General features: G+C 40.6%; 1 protein-coding gene across 2 annotated transcripts in view; it reads left to right on the top strand.

Moving 5' to 3' along the window:
• GLI3 (GLI family zinc finger 3) overlaps nt 1–15,579 on the top strand; it is a 215,689-nt gene that overhangs the window by 150,208 nt on the left and 49,902 nt on the right. For both annotated transcript variants that reach the window (XM_040593148.1, XM_040593147.1), the window contains exon 7: nt 4,790–4,991. In XM_040593148.1, the coding sequence (XP_040449082.1) occupies nt 4,790–4,991 (202 nt within the window). The remainder of the gene's footprint in view (nt 1–4,789; nt 4,992–15,579) is intronic.

Below are 15,579 nucleotides of genomic sequence, written 5' to 3'. Positions count from 1 at the left end.
GCTGCTATAAAACTTTTCTACAGTTTTGATTGCCAGACCCTGACCAAGTCTTCCCATCTTCTTGCTTGATTTAAAAGGGCCAGATGTCCTACATATAAGTATAACATCAAAGTACCTAGGAGGAGAGTAGATGGGGAAGGTATTAACAGGACCACAGTAGCAACAACAGAAATTCTTTGCAGCCTTTTGGGTTTGATACCTGCATTTTTCACTTGGGGAACATGTTTTACTCTGCTTTTAAATGATATTCAGTGGAAGGCAAGCATGTTTACTGAGGTTTCTAGATTCGCCTTGAGAGTATTAATATTCACTGATTAACTTTTGCTTATGCTCACTCAGAATGAGAGGTTTTTCTTTTTCAAAGGCATTGACCTACCCCTTTTGGTATTAGACACACTGATAGCAACCCAAGTGATGTAAAGAATTCGTCCAGCCTGAAGATGTTGATTTGGACTGGGTTTGATTTCTGATCTTCAAGCACAGTTGGAGAATGAGGGTGGAGTAGCAAAGCCATTCCTTTTCCTCTCACACTGATGACAGATTTACAATTTTGAAAACTAAGACAAAATTTATGACAAACTTTCATGGCGTGAAAACAAAGTTTACACATCTGTGAGCAGAAACCAGAAGGAAAAGAAAGAAGTTTAATGTAAAAAACCCCACAACAACCTCCCCCCAACTTCCCACATTCCAAGCCTTTGAACTAAAACTAGTGCTTGAGACAGGTTCAAAGAAGTTTGATTTAAAAGGATGGAATAAATGATACATGTCTGAAGATTGCCTTATAAATGATTAAGCAATGCTAAAAACTTCAGCTCAGAAATCAAATTCATGGGCAAATTTGCTGGATGGCATATTCCATTTTTGAAATTTATGATGGAGATAGATATCTGTTATTTTAGAATTGATCTCTACCCCAGGAATAAGATCTTTTCTTCTGACACCTGCTGGATTTTTTGCTGGCACACTCAAGTCTTTACTGTTAACTACTGACTTTGTATTACTGTAATGTCTACGCCAAAAACGTGACATTCCTAAACAAATCTTCACTGTCAGCTTCCATTTGCATGTTTTGCCAAAGCTGGTGGGTTTTTTTCAGCACTTGCACAGAGGTAAATGGATTTTTAGTGAGTGAGTGCTCCTGCATTTTTTTGGGTTTAAGTGTTATTGAGTAGGGATTGTAATGGTTCAGTGGGAGAATACTGTGAGCAGACGAACATCTCAAATTGCTAAATAAATATTGAAGTGTTTGTTTTTGAAACAAATGCTTGGGCAAGGCTGAAACGTTTGGTTTAGTATTCAGAGGCACTGTGAAATTGTGACCTATTCCTTTTAATAGTAATATACTAAGACTGTTATGCTAAATCAATGGTTTATCAAACATCCTGCAGCATAATGCGTGGTCAGCTCATGCTTAAGACATTTTAGGCATGTGAAATCTAATTAAACCATGAAGATACAAAAAAAACAGTAATTCAGTTTCATTTTATTTTCAAATTTTGAAAGTTGTGGCCTCCCTTGAAGCAAACCCCTCAATCCTCTGGTCAGACTCCATAGAGCTGTTGCCCAGCCTCAGCCATTGGCTCCTGCTGTGAAGCAGGATTATTCCCTTTTTGCAGGAGATCATTGGCCCTTAGGAGGTTGTTCCCATCCCAGGTAGATGGAGGGGACTGCTGATTTCCCAGGTCTAGGCAGGGCCTGAAACAGGTGCTGCCTGGAGAAGAGGAAGCCTGAGACCACTGCGTGGTGTGGCTGAAGCCCAGGCTCTGCCCCTCAGAGCTGGAAGGATTGTCTTTCTGCATCACTGGCTGCAGATCTGGTGCATCCTCTGCATCCCAGGGATGCCCTGGTAGCAGCTGGCAGCCATGGGGAAGGTTTAATGAGTGGTAGGCAGAGAGGGGCCTCTTATGAGAGCCTTAGCATGACTTAGGCAAGGGACAAAGGAGATGGGCTCAGTCCAGAAAGGGCAAGCAGGAGGAGGAGGGTAGTTGTTGGAATATTTGAGAGTCTGCAGGGCACCACAGGGAGTATAAATTGCCCTCCTATGTGGTCAGTTAAGGGTGACCATCCTTCTCTCCAAGATCGTAAGAGCTTTGAACAGTTGTCGGTAATGCTTGTTCAGTCCTTTCTGAGGTGTGGGCTGGATCACCAACAAGTCCACTTGGGAGGTTTTGGCATGGAAAATAAATGGTGTCTGATCGTAGAAGCAGCACAACACAACCATTGCCTCCTAGTCTAGCTTCAAAGGAGAGGTGTTCAGGCACTAGTATTCTTAACAACTGCTCCATATTTCTGATCAAACTTGTGCACCCTCTCTCTAGTGGCATCAGTAAGCCATCAGTTCACGTTTATCAGGCTTGTGATGAATTTCTCAAGTAAGTGGCAATCCCTTTGTAGTTGTACAGATTCAAAACTGGGCTTCAGATCCATTAGAAGTAATTTTTTGAAAGTGTTTGTACGTGGCCATCAGTAGCACATGGTGACCCGCCATCCCAAATGCAGAAATTTGACTAGGTCCTGCTTATCAAAAGAGAAGGAGCTATGCTTTTCCACTCTCAGCATCTCTGCTGCCTTCTTGCTGGCATGATGAGGTCTGTGCCCGTCAGTTTGAGGAAAATGGAGAGTTCATAATTACGTTCACATTACTGGGAACTTGCTGTCATATATAGCACACCATTAAGATGGCTGTACCACATGGTACTGTGGTAGCAGTGCTTGAGTAACATCTCATTTTGCTGGTCAGCCAATGTCTAGCAGGCGCCTTCCTTGTCCCCTTCACTTGCTGTTTAACCAGGAACACCTGTACTTGGCTATCACCTTGTAAAACCAGGATAACAGGGGCTATTCACCCGTAAAGCACTTGAAATGTGTCCTCTGCTGAGGCAAATTACATTGCCAGTACTGACTTCAGAGGTGTTCATGCTGGCTGAACAGTCAGCAGAGGAGAGTTGTGAATGAAAGATGTAAGTGCAAAGTATTACTATTTTTGTTTTACCATGACACGTATCTTTATTTCCTTACTAAATATGTTGCAGCTCCTTATAGCTGCTGATCATTGTTGGTTTTTTATTTTAGCACAAATAAAAGATCTCTGCCTTTGAAAGACATGAAGCACAGCACTAATAAAATATCAAGCAGACACAGTACAATAGCAAGCTTCTAAAAAGGAGATAAAACAAATTATGTAAAACAACTTGTAGTAGTTTTTAGGAAGAAATAAATGGCAATGCCTAAGTTTTAAATGATGAGTCAAAAGCATGAATATTCATTGAAAGACAGAAGCAGTATGGGCTAAGGCCTGCTGTGGAGACAGAGCGTGAAGGAGAAAGAGAACTGATGCCCATGTTGGCTAGTTGAGTCACATCTAAGCACAGATTAGGAGAAGAGCTATAGATGGAGATCTGATCCCACAGTCACAGCAGCGATAAAATGGCAGCTTTTAATACCAGTTGAAAATCTTGGATAGCATGCACAGAAAGAAAGGTAGCCCACTCAGGTATGTAAGGAAAATGTAATGGCAGCTTCTAATCCAGCTCTGTCCTTGAGGTAAGTCTAATCGGAGTCAGTTGGGCTTTTCTCCTGGTTAATGTTAGGCACATAGCTGAAATACCCTACTCAAAACCAGTCCTGGGCACCAAAACGTGAGCAAGAATTAGGAAAGGCAGACCTATAATGGAGGATTCTGGCCAACTGAATTATTAGCAAGTTACAGAGAATGTCAGGGACTCTGACTCTGGGAGAAGTAGCTCTAGAGTAGGCATCAGACCCAAGACCTGCATGACCCTGGCTGTCAGGATTGTTAGGACTCAGTCCTTTACTACAGGTTAAAGGGATTAAAAAGGTAAAAGCAGCAGTACTGTTAAAGGAAATAGTTGAGTATGCAGTGGGGAAACTAATTCTCTCCTTGGTCTGAACTGAGATTGAAAATAATTAAATAAAGGGAAGAAATTTAAGGTGATACATCTCCCATCAGGACTGCAGAGAATTGGGATGACATGGTAAAATAGACCAGGAGAGGTAGAGATTTTCAGAGCAGCACTGAAAATTTAGAAATGTAATATGATTTATTTAAATGGTATCTGTATGGTTGCCTTCTCTTTGCTGCTTTGAAAGCTTAATCTCTAGTTTTAAAGAAATTTGGCAAGTGTAGGCCCCTGTACACCCCAGCACAAGAATATCATGGGATCCTGGTCAAATGCAAGTAAAGCCTACTGTTTCTCAGTCTAATGTTGTGAATGTCCATTTTAACTTGTGCTGATAGAGTTGGTCTTGACAGTGTTTTTTCAGTGCTGATTTTTAGTTTTGCATCAGTATCAACCAGGCAGAATTACAGTCAACAAAGGAAAAGCTGCTTCTTCATTTCTACGCTGTATTTTACAAGTTTAGCTTTGTCTGTATGTATTAAAGTGATGTGGGTTTGGGTTTGCTGGAAGCCCAGATATGAACCACTGTCTCATTGCTCATGGTTGAATTAATGATGTGAATGTCTAAGAAGCCATCAGATTCATAAATCACCAGAAATGAGAGGGATAACTCATAAAAGTCTTTTCCTTTTGTTTAGCAATTTATCATTTTGCTTGCACATTAATAAACAGAGCTCCCCTGAGGTAAGCCATAGGAAGATAAATTTTTCTTCCTAATTTTCCTCAATCGTAGCCAGTAGATCACAAGAGGAGAGAATGGGCTTGTCACAGCGTGTTGGTGTCTTGCAACTCCCTCTACCCATCACTGATAACAAATAAATGCGATTAAGTACCTTGGTGGATAATTATTTGTGTTTACATAACAGGCGCGAGGTTTCCGAGTCCGAGATTGTCAGCTAGACCAAGCCGAAAGCGTACGTTGTCCATATCCCCCCTATCTGATCACAGCTTTGACCTTCAGACCATGATACGGACATCTCCAAATTCCTTGGTCACAATTCTCAATAATTCTCGTAGCAGTTCCTCAGCCAGTGGTTCTTATGGCCACTTATCTGCAAGTGCAATAAGGTAAGAAGAGCATTTTTTACCTATATTGTATATTCTCATTTATGTTTCATAGACACATGCAAATGTGGATGTATACTTACATCTTTAAATAACTGCTTTGTGAATATGTGTATTTTGCAGTTTCTATAATGTATGTTTGCTGGAGCTTAACATTCAAAATACTCTTTTTTTCTTGCTTAGAAAGGTATCCACAAGGACTTTCAGGCATATTTGTCCAGTGCAGGTAATACTTCATCTGACTAGTAGCAACACTGTGTGTATGTGTGCTCAGGAATCTTGTTTTCAGAGAAGAAGCTCCGGGCTAGGTTTGTGACTTAAGTCATTTGGGTTCTTCTGGCCATAGATATAATGGACAGTGAAATGTTCCTACATAACAATCATCAGAGAGTAAAGCACACAGCCATGGTACTGATCAATTGAAATGTTTGGCTAGACCTTCATGGTGTTAATCTCCAAGTTGTGGTTTGTTTGGTTTTTTTAATATTTTGGTTCATATATTGAAAGATTAGACTTTCTGTGGCTAAATTATCTTACTTTTTTTGGTACTAAGGAAGTTCTGTTACCATCTAGTATCCTTAGAAATGTTGTGATTTCCACTTGGCTGCTTCACATATGTGTGCAAGAAGACAGCCAAAAATGGTTGTTTTGGAGACAGAAGAGCAGAGTAGCGAGGGAAGAGGTGGGCAGAATCTGTGCAGGAAAGGGAAGTAAACAGGGCACAGGGAGAGGGAACATGAGCAAGAACTCATGTTCATGTAAAAAAAAAGAGAGTGGAAGAAAATTAAGAGAAGCAGCAGAAAAAGTGGAGATGCAACCACAGAACATTCTTGTGTTTGTGACATTGCTATACATTAACTTAGAGAAGCTTCTTTGGCATTCCAAAAAAAATCCCCCACTTCTCCAAAATCTCAGAAAATTTTGGTTTTGCATTTCTGACATTCAAAGAAAGACTGCTGCTAGTCCCTGGCTTAAAAACAGCTTCCACCTTCAATTTGCAATGAGGTAAAGAGCGAGTCCCCACAGCAATTTATTGTGATCTAAAAGACCCATTTTTGGCAAGGCTCAAACAGGCCTCTCCAGCAAAAATGACACACAACTTCAAAAACTGACTATGGGGATTTGCACTCTTGGAGAAAACGGGGCATGCAACTGGTCTGCTAGAAACCATAAGCTTGCCAGACTTTGAAGGTGACAGCACTGTAAATATTTGGTATTACTGTAAGTCCTGCTGGGTTTTTTTAAGCACTTTTTTAAATAGTCCTGCTTCATAGCTCTGATGTACTTACATAGCTGTAGAATATTTCACAGGTATGATATCATAGCTCTGCCATACAACTCTGCAGTCTGTGTAACCATGGTCCCAATTACGAAGCTCCATAATGTAGAATATGATTTATGTCAATAGCTGGCAGCAGTTTTGGACCACATCTGTTAAATACATGTACTGTGTGGAGGTGTACTATCCCCCCTGTCATTAAGATGGGGTGGCACTTAAAACACTAACCTTCTTTTCCATTGCTTGTAACTTTGGTAAAGCAAATAGTGCATGAAAGTTGGCATAGTCTCTACTTTGTAGTAAGTCTTCCCTCTTTTTACTCCTTGTCCACAGGTTGGTATATGTTTTGACACATAGAATCACAAACCTAAGGGCCACCCCTCAAAGCCAGAGTCAGATGAATAGTTTTGTTCAAGACAGTTGTGGAACTGGAGTGAGTTATGGGCAGAGACTGAGTAAGGGTGCTAACGAGTAGAACAGTGAGTCTTGTGAACTGGTGTCACTGAAGAAAGCAAGGCTTGTGTGACTGAGGCTGTGGTTGAGCGAAGCTTTCAGCACTTCCTGGTCATACTTTCCAGGAATGCATAATCCAAAATTTCACATGATTTTGAATGGTTTTTTTCTCCTTTTTGATAAGAGTATGCCTACTCAACATGAAAAGTTGGAAATTCATATACGTCTCCATTCTTCCCAGTGGGAATGAGGGAAAGGGAGAGAGCTAGCTCTCTTTCCAGTTTTGCAACTCACCTCTGTTGATGCCCTTTAATGTCTCCCATGTGAACCTGTCTATAAAAGAGTTACACCAAAATAGTGATGTAAAGTATTAAACCCAACCCACATTTCATTGCTTTAATAAATTCCAAGACTAAATAGCAACAAGAATATCAGTAAAACTTAATTTATTGCAACTCACTGTCTTGTAAATAATGCAATCAGCACAAGAACTGCTATACTGAACCAAACCATAGGTTCATCCTATTTAATATCCTGTCTGCAACAGTAATCAACGTGTAGAAAAGACTTTTTTTTTTCTTCTAGTGTAAAATCCCAGCTCCTAGAAACTTGCAGGTACATCTCATAGGAGTTGCTGCAAGAAAACGGTACAGTTCAGCAGGCCACTAGATGGAATTGCGAGACAGGAAGGATTTGTACTTTAGGCAACATCAGCAGTGTTAACTATACTTAACATTACACAATCCTTCTACTTTTAGATCTTGTTTCCAATCACTTAACTTAGTCCAAATAGTTTACACTTGGTAGCATTTTTCATGGCAGATACTTGTCTAATGCTAAGTATTCCAAAAAGTGTCAGTGAAGTTACTCATTTATCAGAATGAAGGTAGCAAAAAAGAGACTTTCCTGTAGAAACTAAAAAATCTGTTGTTACCTTTTCACTGAGCAGCTAAAATTTGCCAGGAATGTTGCCTAGATGCTCTAGATATCATCTTTGCTGTTCTTGAGAAATCGCCCCATTCAGGGAAGCGATAAGCCCTTAAGAGGTTTCTATTAGTATGTGTTAAATAGGCTAAGCCTTCAGCATGTTCCAGTCCAGGGCCCACAAAGAGGAAGGAGGACCTTTCCCTGAAGCTGCAGCTCTGGTTAACCTGGAACTCCCTTGGGAAGCCTGTGGAGGCTGTGCTGTCTGCCCAGCCATAGCAGCCTTGTGAAACAGAAAGCGGTCTTCAGGGGGAAAAGGAGTCAGGCCAGCAACTGTCCAGGTTAAGCAAACTGGGACAAAATGTTTTTGTATAGCACAACGTAGGATTGCGTTGGGAGAAAGGAAAAGCTGCAAAATAAAGAATGCAGAAGCCGGTCATTAAGGAGAATGAAGGTACTGCCCCCTTGTGATTGTGCTTTCATACCGTCTTTAATTTCAGGGTTGCACTGTATTTTTTCGCAGGGCCCCTGCCTGCTTCAGAGCAGAGGCTGAACATCCCCTCTGGATCAATCAGAGCTGCAGGACCCTGCCTCACCTGTCCAGGCAGCTGTAAAAGAGGAGGGAGCCTTTTACCGGGTGGTTTGCTACCTGGAGGGTGGACCCTGCTCTTGCAACACAGTCCCAGCCTGATGCTGGGCAAACTGAATTAGTCAGAGGTGACCACCAGGCTCATACAGTTTCTCTTCTGGAGGCGCAGCCTACCACTCTTAATTCTGCAGAGAAGCTGAATTGCTCCGCCATGGCTTGAAGCTACTGACAGCTCTTTTGAGCATTTCATGTGGAGTGTCATGTTAGCTAACCCGGGAGATCTGGTCTCCATGTCTGGAATTGGGCAACCACAATGAGTAGCACTTTTTACCTTCGTCTTTCTTTGATTCATGTTCCTGTGCAAAATGAGTCCTTTGCCTTCCCCTCAGAGGGAGGCTGAAAGCATTAACGTTTTGTGATTATTGTGATCATTTATTGTGATGATTATGATCATACAGTGATGAGCACAGTAGAGAAGCTCAGGAGTGTACCAGTAATTATGTACTCACTGATGGTTTAAATACAATGGAAGGAAGGCCTATAGGCAATACTTTGGGCAAGGAGAAATAAAATACCAGAGGGTCTCTCACTGAAGACTATGGTGCACCTTGTGTGCTGAATAAGTAATGAATCAAGCAGGGGGGGAAAGGGGTGCATGGTCACTAACTAACTAAAAGCTGATGGGCAGGTTTACTTCTGGTATGTTTGACTTTGTAAGAGTCAACGCTTTTTTAACTTGTTTTTGCAAAGGTGCTACTTGTGCTAAGAAAGTGTCTCCAGGACCTCACCAGTGTTTGCCTTGGCTAAAAAAAGTACATCCTCTGGCTAAAAGATTACATCCCGTGCTTCACACATTTTTTCATCATAGGACCCTCTGTATGAGCACTGTGGGATGTTGAAGATGAAATCAAATTAAAGGAGCCACGTTTTGGGTTCTGGTTTTACAGAGCTAAGCACAGAAGGGCTCTGGTCCTTGACATAGGTACTACTCTGCAGTTCAGATAATAAATAGTAATAGTTTAGCACAATCCAGATAGGGCTCGACTTGGCGGGCACTTTGTCATTGTCAGCTGGCAGTGTAATGCTGTATCCTGACTACTGGCAGAGTACTTGAAAAGAAGATGTCGCTCCTGCTGACAGCTAATAGTGGATCTCCTTTAGCACACCAGGTAGAGCTTCTGCTTTGTGCATTTGAAAACACCTGGTTTAGGTCTCAGCTGGGAGAGATTATGCAGAATGGAGGCATATGAAAGAGCATCAAATGAGGATAATCCTTCATTTGACATTTACTCATTTGGTTACCTGCCTCCATCCTGCAGTGCAGCACCCCTGCTATTAATCTTTTGTCAGGATGTACTTAATGTTATATTTGCTACCTGTGACAATTATTAGACTTTGCACTTCAGTAGCACTTCTTTTTTTGAGAGGCAGCATGGCCTAGAGTGAGTACAGAGGGAGTAATCACTTCCCATGATGTTGAGAATACCAATTCAAAACCTTTAGAAAAGATTAGCTAGTCTTTAATAAACACGGGAGATTGGGACTTCATGTTCTATATGATCTGAAATTCTGAACCTCTGTGTTTTCCTAGTCTCTTAGCAGTGCTGAGATACCAAATCTACAAAGTAACTTTCCAGAAAATGAGCCAAGTTCCCTGTCAGCTATAAGGTGTTTAAGTCGGGACTAGTTCCACCTGCTACAAGAGATTTTCTTTGTTTCTAAGCAGATGTAACTGTGAGGTGTAACACCTTAGCCATCTCATAATGTGTTAAAATTCAGTTTCATGTGAGCATGGGAGGCCTTTGGAATCTTCTCCGCAGTTTGAAAGAAACTGATAGCACAGCAGCACTTTCTTTTTTTCCCCCCCCCCCCCAGGCTCTGCCCCTGCTTCTCTGACATCATCAGAACAGGAAGGAGCAATTAACACAGTGTGGTTAATTACAGCCAGATCCTGGCTGTGCTAGCTCCTGCCACTTTGCTCGAGGCTGATCTGAAGCTGAGCATCAGGGAATGGTGGTGAGGGTGCTTTCAGAAAGAGCACTATAAAGGGATAGCTGGGTTTGTAGGGTGAGCTCAGGCAGCAGTGGATTAATTATCAGGGGTGAAGGCTGGAGTCCATGTTTCTGCAAGCAGGTATTGGATTCTCAATGATCTCCTCACCCTGTATAAGCTCCTTGTATAGAGCATTTGTCGTGTAATTAGTCAGTGCCCTCTTTTCTGAACTGCTTTATAACTAGAGACAAGTGACCATGTATTAATTTCTCTAGTTTCCCTTGGCAAAGGGAGAGAAAAGCAAAGAGAAAAATAAAAACAGAGTTAAGATATACAAATGAAGTATAAGGTTATCTCAGAGCAAAGTGAAAGCATCTCCAGCAGAGACCCCAACAGTCTAATTATGCACTGTATAAAAAAACCAAAGAGTATCCTTTTATCAGGTTTAAATTATCCAGGTTTTGAATTTAACAGAATGTCTCATAGTTATAAGACAGGGAGGCCTCATGTTCTCAGTCTTCCTTCTTTATTCAATATTTTATATATTCTTATTATGTCTCCTTTTATTCATCTCCTTTCTGAGGCAAATGGTTGTTTTCAGTCTGCTCTTTAGAGAGTTCTTGCATTGTCATTTCAGGCAATACTGTTGGAAACAGTCTCTCTCTACTACATACAATAATATTCCAGAAGAGGAGTAGCAATTCAAGTGGCACCATAATTTTGTGTTCTGTTTCCCATTCCATTTGTCTTAATGTGTTTTTGCCATAGCTTCACATTGATCAACTTTTCATTCCTCTGTTGAATTCTGCATTGGGACAAGCGAGTGCTTCTCGTGAGTTGGCTGAGCTGATTTAGAACCAGTGTATGAGTAGTTCAGACTCCCCTTCATTATCAATATATTTCTTGTTATCAGTATTGCTCATTCATCTAGCATACATGGCTCTAAAGATAACCTCTTAGCTCTTCACCATGCTGCTCAAAATAATATTGTCATATATGTAGATTTCATTTTTTCATTGCTTGATTCCATACACAGATTGCTGATAATTGCACTAAAAGCCAGAAGAGCCCATCTGAGAACTTGCATCTAACTTTTACTGAAAACCAACTGCTCAGTTCTTACCTTTGATTTTTGTTTTAGACTGTTAAAAGTTTTTATGTTTATATATTTAAGTTTGTGTAAAAGGACACAAACGCTGCTTAATGAAATGAATCTTAAAAGGCACGTGTTTAGGGTAGAACAGGTAGAACACAATATATTCAACAATATTTTGCAAGAAGCTCCTTATGACAGGTTGTATACGATAAAAAGTATGTTAATTAAGTGAGCTGTATTAATTAAGCAGGTAACATGTAAGTTTATTACGGGTGTTTTGCTGTTTTGTTATCACCCTTATTGGGATCTGCCTAAAGAAGGTGCAAAGCTGAGTGAAAACTTTTCTAGTCTCTAGATAACTGCATGAAATTTGTTGTAAATTAAGGCTTAGTTGCAGTTCAGACTGAGTCAAAGTCAACCCAGGTGTAACCCCACTGAAAGAGGTCCTATTATAAGTAGACACGTCACATATGTGCAGCTCAGGACTTTATTCTCCATGGTCTTGTACTGTGCATGGTTAATCTAAAGAAGGGAATATAATGCTCTATCATGCCATAATAGCTTCATTTTATGCTCTCTTTCAAGAAGTGTGAATGGCAGAGAAGTGCTACAAAGTGAATAAAAATGAAATTCGTCAGTATTACAGAAAGTTACATCTATTTCAGGCTCTGTGGAAATATAATTCTGCAGCCAGCCTCTTATAGAAAGCTCATATAGATTATAGGATGGGGTCATTCAGGGAGGTTGTTTTGGGGATCACCTGCATCTTGCATTAGAAGGCGATGAATGTTTTTCAGCACAAATACACAAGATGGCAAGATTTCTGCCTTCAGAAAGTGTATAAGGTAAGAAGTCAAACTACATAAAGAATACAGACTATGCAGGCATGTGCTGCATGCACATTTACATGTACATATACACCTATATACAAGTGTGATTTATATATGCCTGTAAATGTATATGTCACAGATCTTGTAATTAAATGCCAGTTTGAAGCAACTTGCTACAGATTGGTTTAGTGTTACTTGAAGAGTTTAAAGTAATTGGACCCAGTGCAATATTAATTCCAGGAAAGTTCTGAAGCTAAGAGAGGTACGCTAAAGTTTAACACTTAATTATTTCATTTTGAGACCCTAAAAGCAAGTATTAATTAGCACTTTCCATGTAATCAATGACACCAGTTTTAGAAACCAAAAAATACTTACCCATTAATTTAATTCAAAAATATGTTTGCCAGAAGAATTGTGAGCTTGCGTGGGTGGGGGGGGAGCACAGATGAATTATGCGAGGTACTGTTAATACAAAGTCCAGTTAGGGTCCTGAGGATTACTGAACAGCAGTATTCCAGCAAAAAGGACAAAGCTGTCAATGCTGTCTGAGCACATAAGGTTAATCAGTGTGGCTGTGTTGCTCTCAGTGAAACTATTCCATTTTACTCCGGTATATGGCAATATATTCATGAAGAAAAATTTCACCTAGCCTAGCAGATAAAACAGAATAGATAATGTGGTAAGCTGAAGAGAAAGTGCAAACCACAGTCTGTTAATTTTAAACTGGTAATAGGAAAATGAAAAAAAGAGGCAATGATGTATGTGTGTAAGTTAAATACAGTTGTAAAATGATGACTGTTATCTGATGAAAACTGGGAAAAAAAAGTGTAATATATGCTATACTGTATTAGATGCAGGATACATCTTTTTACAAATTCAGTTAGATGACTTGTCTCTATGTTAGTGATTTTTAATGAAACGTGTCAACATTACAGATGCAGAGGGATATTCGTGAACCTAGTCAGTTTTGAAGAATCATTTCAAAGGATTTCAAGTCTCATACCTGCCGTTAAGATCACGCCATGTGTCTGGTTTCATAGTCACAGTTTGATACTGTTTTCCTCTCTACTTAAGTGACAAGCTGTAAAATCAACTAATGGCTTGTCTGCATTGCCTACTGAAAGCTCACTGTTGTCAGTTAGAAAGTAGAGGGACAAGAACAGGATTTAAAACAAAACTCTTTGTTTGTTTTACTGAAAAAGGGTAAAATACTCCAAACAGAAGTGTGTTTTTAAAGTCTCCCTTCCTGTAGCACCATTTGGTTTTATTTTTGCAGCTAAGATACTTGAGGCGGCAAGAATTTTGCAAATCTCTTCAGGGCCACAAGTCTGCTGAATGCATTGTCACCACTGTGACCTGAGCAATTTGTCAACAGTCACTCTTGCAGGTTGTTTCCATCAAGAGGGGAAGTATGTGACAGAGTTGGAAACTTCTTACTCGCTCTTGTTTGTTTACTAAGAACATATACAAATTCCTGTTTCTGCCAACTCAAACAACAGGAGACAGTTTTCTTATGCAGTGTTCCTGGCTGCTTCTTCTCTTCTAGGTCTTGTCCAAAAGAACTCCTTGGCTTTCTATCTTCTGCATCTCCATTAAGGTCAGACCGTGAGTCTGTCCTGCTGACTGTCCGCAGCTTTCTGCGTCTGACTGTGAAGTATTCCTGGCTGCATATTACACACATGCATAGTTCCATCAAAACATGTACATGAGCTTCTGCGTATGAAGTCAGCTTATGCAGACCCCCTCAGCACCAGCAGCTCAACTCCCAGCCACCCTTACATACGTCCCGTGGTTTGGACAGTTGCTCTTGCATGACATTGGAGTGAATGAAGCTGTTTCCTACATTACTCCTTATACAAAAAGAGAATCTGAGCATGTGAAAAGCAATATTTGATCACTGTTGACTTAATTATGACTTGGGTTATGACTCAATTCAGTTAAGACTGCAATGTCTGTAGGGCCCAGGTTTTAGGACAGCACTTAAGGACTTGCTGAAGTCAGTCCCTCTTCAGAAGTATTGAAGAGTTATTAGGGGTGCTTTCCTGAAGAGTAGCTGGGTGTGTTTTTAAAATGGGAAAGGTGCTTGTTTTGCCCCGTAACAACATTCCTAAACAATAAATAAGGACTTTGGAAATACAGACCAAAACCTGAAGGTGAAATCCTGGCCTAGTGTAAGGAAGGGATAAAAACTCCATTGAATTCAGTGAGTCCAGGTATTCACCCAACATTTATTAGTGGATTTCTGCACCTTGGTTTTTCAGTTCTCTTGCCCACAGGCTTCATGCAGCTCTTGAGGGACAGTAAGACAAAGTAGTGACATCTGTACCTACTTGAGCATGAGCTAGGAAAAGCCATGGTGTTATCCTAATACCTGGTGATCAGCTTTATTGAACATTAAGCCGGTCCACCTAAAAATTACCTCTAGCTTCATGAACTTTTTGGAGGGACTGGGATCATTTGGTCTGCCTAGTGTCAGTCGCTGATGGCAAAACAGATGATGGAGGCTACGGAGGGATCTGGGAGTCCCAAGGCTTTTCCACAAGTTGGGAAGGGCCTGTGTGCCCCCTTGCAGTGCAGGATACACCCTCCTTCAGGGAGCGAGCGCTGGGGCTGAAGCCTTCTCCTGCATTGTAGTGTTGATGGAGCCAGTGTGCCTCACTATGACACATACCTCTGTACTGCCACCACTTCTGTACGTTTTATTTCAAGAACAATGTTAGACAGTTGGGGGGACTACCAGGAAGAGCAGGGAAAATGATCAGAGGTCTAAAAAATTATGTTTGATGAGTTAAAATAGATTTGACCTATTTTGTCCAGATTAAAGATGAGAAAACTAGACAGGAAGAGGGTATAGTAATAATTTGAAGTATGCAAAAGAGAAAAGAAAGAAGAGACTGCAAAGGGGAAGATGCATGATGAGTATTGGCTAGAATAACAAAGTGCTGATCTTGAATTGCTGCAGGAAAGATTTGGGATAGGGGATAGGAAAGGAAACTTTAATGTGGTAAACATAATGTGGTTCTATATGAATAGATAAAGATATCCCAAAGCAACAAATCCATCCTTTTGAAATTTAAAAAAAGAAAGAAGATTTAAAAACATAGGAAATGTCCCACTGGATCAAACTAGAGGTGCTAGATACTATCTAGTTACACAGTCTGTCTCTGATGGTGCAAACAGCCGACTATTCAAGACACATACGAACCTGCCTGCTTTCTGACTTTCATTCTCTCTGTGCTCTCCTAACATCAATAATAATTATGTTAGTGATCCCAAAGCATATGCTCTCACTTGTTCCTTTTAGTATTTCTTTATGTTGTCTTTGGACTTTGCTAGTCCCATTTGAACCTGCTGGCTATGTCTGCCCCCTGGGGCAGCTGTTCCAGAAGTTCACCAATGCTTTTTATTCACCTGTGGCTTTCATTGAA

Source organism: Falco naumanni, chromosome 4 (genome assembly GCF_017639655.2).
Source record: "Falco naumanni isolate bFalNau1 chromosome 4, bFalNau1.pat, whole genome shotgun sequence".
NCBI classification, from domain to species: domain Eukaryota; kingdom Metazoa; phylum Chordata; class Aves; order Falconiformes; family Falconidae; genus Falco; species Falco naumanni.
Note: the sequence above shows the minus strand (reverse complement) of the source record. Positions and strands in the feature narration are given on the sequence as shown.